At 40.5% G+C, this 8,266-nt stretch overlaps 1 protein-coding gene across 1 annotated transcript in view; it reads right to left on the bottom strand.

Moving 5' to 3' along the window:
- pacrg (PARK2 co-regulated) overlaps window positions 1-8,266 on the bottom strand; it is a 145,216-nt gene that overhangs the window by 71,282 nt on the left and 65,668 nt on the right. The window contains exon 3 of the mRNA XM_014012572.1: window positions 3,384-3,555. Coding sequence (XP_013868026.1) covers window positions 3,384-3,555 — 172 coding nt within the window. The remainder of the gene's footprint in view (window positions 1-3,383; window positions 3,556-8,266) is intronic.

Here is an 8,266-nt window from a genome sequence, read left to right as displayed (position 1 = left end):
TGTGTGTGTGTGTGTGTGTGTGTGTGTGTAGGTACAGTATACCTTTCAGCAAGGTTATAATCATTATAATTATATAGATATGCATTTTTGTTGCTGTGATGCCAAGATGACGGGTGTGTTGTCTTGTGGTTTCTATATATACAGTATTACACATATCTTCTAATCTCTCTTTCACTCTTTCCTATTACATTTCACTATTTTTTTCTTCTCTTACTTTTTCTTCTTAAAAAAAGTCACTGATGATGAAGAAGTTACAAAACTGATATTCAGTTCTGCTTTCTACTGAAGTGGCTAAAAAAAGGAGGAAAATGTAGAAATGACAAAATATTTTACATATTTTTTAAAAACTAAATAGCCTACACTAATTTCACAGTCTTGTTTTTTTATAATTGAAGGAAATGTTCATTAYATAGTGTCTAATGTTACAACTAGTCGAGGGTCCCTTTAAAGCTGTGAAATGGAGTCTTATGCAGGTGAGTATTATGATAAAGCTTTTTTTTATAAGGAAAGAAGCAGGGTAAAAGGGAATAAAGTATACAGCAGGGAAAAATTCTGTCTTTAAGTCAATGAGAATGGGCCCTTTGAGTGTAATGTCATCCAGAGCTTTCCTCATTGTGTATTCTCATTGGATGACCTGCAGTCATCATCAAAATTCACCAGGGCCTAACGTGGCTCAGTCGCTCTGCAGATAAGAGCCTGCCAGCCAAACGGAAGATGTATTAACGTCAGAGGAGAAAAAAATATATATCTTGCCGTTTTTAAACTGCAGACAGCATTTTGCTTTCTTCCACTTTCCACCATCCCCTCTTCTTCCTCCGCATAGAAAAGTAATTAATCTGCAACAGGGACACGGACTGGTGACTTTGCCCCGTGGATGGTGAAACAGGCCGGATTTTTAATAAACTGAAAAGTTAATAAGGAGCAGAACATTTAAAATTCCATTATCAGAACCAAGTGTGTGTGTTTTCATAACCGTCACCTTTGGTCCGGCCTTGCAGATGCAAATGACCAAAACTGGAGAGCGGCTTAAAATAAAACCATTTCGGAGATAGAGTGTGGCCCAGTTGCGAGGTGTTTAATGTTGAGGAGTGTGAGTGGGTTTTTGAAAGAGGGCACAAACAGAAAATGGCAGAGATGGTGCCTGGAAATGATGGCTAATGCCTCACTCTGTGAAACAGTGCCAGGGTCAGCCTGCCATCGTGTATCTGTGCCTCCCGCAGCCCCGCCCAGAGTTGGCCGTTCCACCCCTCTGCCTCCACAGACATCTGACACTCACACACCTAAACAACACACACACACACACGTTTCATTTCATACACACAAGCAGCCAAGTGCCCGTGACATGAACACTACTGCGGGCTCACTGGGCGCCACTTAAAGGCTCCCACTTTGAAACTGACACTCCACTTGGCAGTGGCGCCAAACAAGAGACAGTTTGTGTGTAAATGTGTGTGTGTCAGTCTATGGGCATGTGTCAAAATTTTCCAATAAGAGCAGAGTTTCAAATTCCTCCAGCTTCTCTGTACCTTGATCTTCCTTGTATTCAGAATCCACATCACCCCCCGCCCCCCGACCTACCCGTCACGTTGCTGTAAATTCTGACTTCTATTTTTGAAGTTTGTCTGCTTCGCCCTAAGACACGACCTTTCCACACTCCTCCACCTGCCAACGTGTGTGTGTGTGTGTGTGTGTGTGTGTGTGTGTGTGTGTGTGTGTGAGTCTGCAGGTACAAGTGTGTAGGAGAGGAAAGGTAAGGAGGTGCTGTCTGACGACACAGTTAAATCTAGCATGTCACCACATTCATGGCAGATTACCAGACATGCTTTTGGAGCCAACTTCTTRCAGCAGATGCAAAAACAAGGACGCTTCGTCCTAAGCGTTTGTGTATTAATAGGAACCAAACAGGCTGCAAAACCAAATTAGGACATTACATCAGGACTCAATGGATGACAATGTTAGAATCTAATGAAGTGGAAATGAGGAAGACAGGTGTGTCTTTTACTCATGGTTTGTTTTACYTTAGCTACATCATAGAATCTAGGGCTGTGAATTGGCAAGAATGAGGATTTATGATATGTATCACAATGCACATACATGATATTATATTTTGTGATATATTGCAATACTGTAAGCAAGGTGATATTTTGCCATTTTTTRRRSMWAAYYWTTTWAWTTWYYAAAAKKYMWAAAAAGAGCAGAAGAACACTGAACAACAGTAAGAACTGCAATTGTATTTCACATTTCTTCTTATAACATCCATCCAGTGTCCTGATGCATCTCAGTAATCCAGGTAGGAAAAAATCAAAAAGAAAAAATAAGTAGGCTCCCAGTGGCTTTCAAATCCCAAAGCACGTTACAACAAAGATTAGTTCACCCCAAAAATCCAGTTCCCCGGCAAAAACAGAGTAATATAGTATATGCTGTTAAGTGTCAGGAGGACTGTGATCAGTCARACATTGGYGAAAKYAAACAGCCACTGTTCAAAAGAATGAGCCAGCACAGACGAGCTACGTCGTCGAGTCAGGACTCTGCAGTTTACACTCATCTACAGGRCAGCGGTCACTCTTTCAGGGATGAAGATGTTCTCATCCTTGATAGAGAGGAACGTTGGTTTGAGAGGACTAAAGGAAGCCATCTTTGTGAAGAAAAACTGTCCACCTTTAAACAGAGGTGGAGGCCTTCGTGTCCAGTTGTCCTCCTKCTACAATGCTGTAATTGCAAGTATGACTCAGCCCACTGGGAGCAAAAGGTGTGAATCAGGGCCCCAATGATACCAACACAAAGAGGGAGAGAGGGACAAAAACAAGGGGATGTTGAACCCCCGCTTGCATTCACTACATTTACATAACATGACACGGGTCAGGTGATGGGGCACATGACCCTCTATGAACAATTGAGCCAGTCAAGCCTATTGTTAGTCGATGGCCCTATTTTGCATGTGACTAACCTGTTTGTCCAMGTGGAGGCAGGACTTATAAGGCTGAGTTCACCTGAAACTCATCAGACTGAAGAAGTCTCTTGGAGGAGAGATGAAACATTTCACTAAAGAAGAACCCATCCAGAAGACCTACTTATTTTTTCTTTTTAATCCATCCAGTGCTTTTAGGAATCAGAGTATCAGGGAATAAAATATTGCGATTTCAGTGTATCAATATTTTCTTACACCGTAACAGACTCAGTACATTAACAGTCATTTAWTCATTTAAGTTGGACTGTATATCGTAAATATTTATTCTATATCAATATTAATACTGTCTTTAAACTGTCCTTATACGTTGTTTTTTTATAAATAGACAATGTTGCAGAAGCAATGACGTAAACAGACAGAAGCAGTGCGCATTGTATGAAAATTGAATTGTGAGTTTGAACACCCCAAGACTTACTTTTAATGGGCATGATGAGCTGGGGAATGACGGGGAGGATTCGGGGGCCTCCGTGGTTCAGAAGGTCAAGGGACCCCTGGCGGGCGAAGAACTCGTATGGATGCTTAGTCTCACGCAGACCATCAAAGAACAATGGCAGGAAGTGGTGGTAGTCTATTTTTTCAAATTCCACCTGAGAACAGAAGCACACATTTATATTACAAAATCCAGTTTGCTAATTTGCAGAGATGGAAAGAGGCGAAATGTGGCGAAGTGTTTGTGACAACATTTAAAATGCTTTGTGCAAGAAATCATCTACGGCTGCCCCTGATGTCAGTTACATTGTCATAAAACCCAACTGTTCATTCTTTCTCTTTTCTTTATGTTTGTCCTTGGCTTTGGACAAAATCTGGGGCTAATGCTCCTCTGCAGCCATTTATAACCCACACAATAAACACTCACACATAGCCACACACACAATGGTGGGAGACAGCTGTTCAGGAGATCACGACACAGCGGCATGTGGCATCTTGTGGGCTCACATGTTAACACCTGTTTACACCATTTACAGGACAGACAGAAAGGCGCACACAGCACAATCGGGCTGCAGATGAAGACATTTGTCCGGCTATAGGCCACAGGCACATTTTGATGCTGTTTGGCTGCAGGCGAGGACGATGTGTGACACATTATAAAGTCTTTCATGTGTGAGCAGCCGTCGTTGGGAAGACACTTAGACACACTGGGCAGGCATGCAAAGCTGATCCAAAGGAGGTCGACTGTCCTTCGGCACAAAGACTGTGCATGTAGGTTCCAAAGATTAAATATGGCTTAGGCAGTTTGTGTCTACTAGATCCAGTTACACTGTGTGCATTTTATAATGTTTATCAGCTGCTGCAAAGCAAATATATCCAAATAACATTGCTGTTGATGTAGCAGTTGATGACTGAAGGGATATTTTATAGTCAGTGATTTAAATTTAATCCTACAGCCAATCACCAGCAGTACTTGAGGGACAAGAGGACAGTTTGTAACCATAAGGACTCTTTCTTGTTCACTTACAGAGTCATATATTCATATATACCATATAAGTACAGTATATTCATGAGTACACAGGAGCATGCTACCAGGTCACGCAGCTCTGTGCTGAAATGTCACTCGGTGCTTTCAAGTCCCCTGCTCTCGCCGCACCGCCGGTTAGGGCTGAAACTTCAAAGCGTGGCTGACAACAGACCCTCGCTCCGGCACCCCCCACCCCTGCTGCCAGTCCTCACTGACACATGTCCAACCCTCCCGGGTAAACACAGATACGGATGAGGAAAGGCTAAAGATGGAGGAAAAACTGGGAGCTGTAGCAAGATGGCGACAGAAACAAAGACAGAGAGCTAACACCGTTAGCGCACGGAGACAGGGCTGACTGCATTGCCGGCCAACCTTGACATTTCTCCTGCTCCTGGTCAAGATCATCGTTGTGAGTCAGGCCGACTGGAGACAGGAACAAAAGCAAACAGGAGCCCTGAGAGAAGGAGTGGAGGGGGGATAGATGGGGTGAAAGGGGTGAGGACAGGCGTGATGACACTATAGCACTGCAGCCACTGGCACTGAATGACACAAGGACCACATCATGCCATTAGGCAGTTTTTCTGATCCGAGAAATAAAATATACAACAGAATGTTTGCAAATGTGCATGTTCTAGCTAAAAAAACAGCTCTTGGCTTTATATCTTGTGATTTGTTTATAAGTATTATTCCCCAAATTAACAGTAATGAAGAGATTTTTTTAATATAAGAAAGAAATTCTTGACATATGACCGCATTAAACTGCTTAAATGCATTTTATGGACACCTAGAACCTTTATACAATGACTGCAGCTTCTGCCACACCATTTGATTTTGGCTAAAATATGTTTTTCCTAACTTAGTCTTATGCAATATCCAGTTACAAACAATCATCATTTTGTTTTTATACCAATCTTCTGTGCTGATGGTTGCTCCCTCGTGTTCCTATTCTGACTTAAGGCCCCATCTAAAATCTTGTTTTATAAGAATTGCTAAGARATTTTACTCAAAAATGGGTTAGTAAATGCTTTAGGTCACAGTAGAGTAAATATTTAACTTAAGATATAGTATTATTTTCCTTATTGGCTTTATTTTATCACCTATTAACGATCAAATCCTTTGCATTCCACAATGTTTCCTTGGTTCCATAATCAATTTTAAGAATTCTCTAAAGTTCAAAATGTTCTAGTGTTGAGACATCTTGTTAGTTTGATAAAAGGGAAGAATCTTGCATTGAGCACAGCATKATTTTCTGTATCTTTTTTATGATTACAGTGTAATTTGGGTTTCTAATAGTAGCTTTCTACTGTAGTCGGTGTGTTTGTCTGCGGTAAAATAATGACTGGTAATTTAGATTGTGCAAACATAAATAAATATCAGCAGGCCGATTTATTTTACAGAAGACAGAAAAAAAAGTTATTATTTAAATTATGTTTATGACTTACATTCATGTATTGACCCAACCTCTCGTTACGTGTTGAGGACCTGAGATGTTGGGAAAATAATTACTCTGGGGCATTAATGTGTTCTTGTGAGAATGACTGAACTCCGATGTTGCTATTTAAAATAACACAGAAACAGTCACTCAGGGACAGACTGAATCCTGTTAGCACCAACAAACAGGGTAAGGACAATTGGGAGTCTTTTCCATTTTTACACTTTTACATAACACCGAAACACAAATTCACACATACATTCCCAGTGAATCTTAATCAGCAGCTGTGCTGAGCTGCAAAGCTTGCATCCGTTATTGATTGTCCGCCCGAGTTTGTTTGTCTTTGGGTGCCTGCAGGAATCCCCCTGGAGTCCAGGGAGTCAATGAGAATGTAGCACAGAAAGACTATCAGCCCGGTAGCAGCAATTAGCCTTGGGACTTAGAGCCGTGTGTCTCTTATGGTCAGTGCTACTACCGCAGACACACGGCAACAGGAGCACACAAGACAAAGAGTGAGTGTGAGAAAAGCCTTTGCTCATTAAACWGCAGATTCAGAGGCCCCTGACAGGTACAGGAGGCAAGGAGAAATACAAACAGCAGGTTGCCACTTTAAATAAATATTACCTGGGATTTGATGTTGCTCTGGCTGTTGGAGTACACGTGTGTGGATGGATATGAATGCACAAACACAAACATGAGACTACACATTGAGCCTACAATATCAGTAGTTTGCCATGGTGGGGTGAGTCATTTATTCCTAGAAATGGTTAAAGTAAAATTAAAGGAGGCGATACAGAAAAACAGACACAGCGTGAAAGCGAAACAGTAATAGAGGAAAGTGGGTCTGCGTTTGTTTTTGTTTGTTTCAGTGTTGCACCCTACGTACAGTATATGCTTTGGGCGAGATCAAATGTGATTTACTGCAACAAGCTGACCTTTTCAGTCAGGAAAAAGTGCAGTTGACTGTGGGAGGATGTGGCTACCACACTGACTTTACTGGGATTTTGACAATAATTTGAAATACATATATGACTACATTTTCCCTTTTTTGTTTTAACAAAAAATGTCTCAGCTTTAAGCATTAAGAGTTTACAGCATTTCTCCTATTGTCCAAGGGGCCATGAAGGTAATGGTGTGCAATAAAACAATAAAAGTCTGTATGTGTTCACACATTATTGACGCAAGGAGACACTAAAATTGACCATCACCACTCACTTCCAATGCTGTGCCCCCAACCTCCCAGAGGTTTGTGGAATTTAAGTAGCAGGATTGAGAAACAGGTTTAATATTTTCCATTGGTCAAAAGGCCAACAACCGGCAATTGACAATATATTGATATACATTACTTCAACAGTTTATTTTTTCTTAATTAGGTGTGGACCAGGTAATCTCTATTCTCTGTACAACTGTGGAAGCCAGACGTTTGTGGCCCAAAAAAGCAGCCAAGCTCTGGGCTGAAATTAAAAGCTATTGAGAAATTTATCACACCAAGACRGGACACGTGGTCAACTTTTAACTTYTCTTTATTGKCCAAKCCAGCAATACTGTATTTTTTAAAAGCTGGAACATGCAGGAAAATATTTTTAAACAACATTTTTTTCCCTGATAAATCACACCACAAGTGTCACAACAAATATATTTAGTTTCAGCTAGAAACCTGAACTGGTCATGGCTTTAATGTTGTGGGCAAAACCTTACTGCTAAACTAACAGTGAAAAAGCACCTATGGGTATCTAAACCCATAAAGTTTCTCCATCCATGTCACAGAGAGCAATATTAAATTCTAAAATACTTACAACTTGACAAATTTAAAAGATGGTAGGACTGTATTTTGATGAATAGCTTAAACAATTATTAAGTACACTGATGATTGTTTGGTGTAGTGATGATTTCCACTTTGGAGCTCTGATGTATATTCAACACATGTCAGAACAAAGCTGTCAATGTTTTGCTGGTACTGAATGAGAGTTGAGACAAGATGCTTAAAGGAAATTTTAACTGTAACAATCAAATAAATATTGTATAAATTCCGGACCAATTGGAAGTGCGTTTATGCCTAAAATACAAAACTCGACTGTAAAGAATTTTTCGGGGGGCATGGGGGGCACTGAAAAACTAATATCTATAACAGAAATTGTACGATGTGTTTGTAAAAATGACAAATTGAAAATTATGGCAATATAAAGCTATGGATTTGCCAACATATGTTCAATTTGTATTTTCACAGATAATATCAGGGATTTTATGACATTCAGAGACAAAAAACAACAGTAAGTCTTTGTAATGTTGGGGGAACCCACTGGTGGGAGGTCTGGGGGTCCTGCCCCAGAACATTTTTAAAGAAGTAAATGCCATTTCCTGCATTCTGGTGTATTTTAACAGGTTGTTAAACAGATTTTTACCTACATAG

This window comes from Austrofundulus limnaeus, unplaced genomic scaffold (assembly GCF_001266775.1).
Source record: "Austrofundulus limnaeus strain Quisiro unplaced genomic scaffold, Austrofundulus_limnaeus-1.0 Scaffold93, whole genome shotgun sequence".
Lineage (NCBI taxonomy): Eukaryota > Metazoa > Chordata > Actinopteri > Cyprinodontiformes > Rivulidae > Austrofundulus > Austrofundulus limnaeus.
The sequence above is the reverse complement of the archived record's forward strand: the minus strand, read 5'-3'. Positions and strand labels throughout refer to the sequence as shown.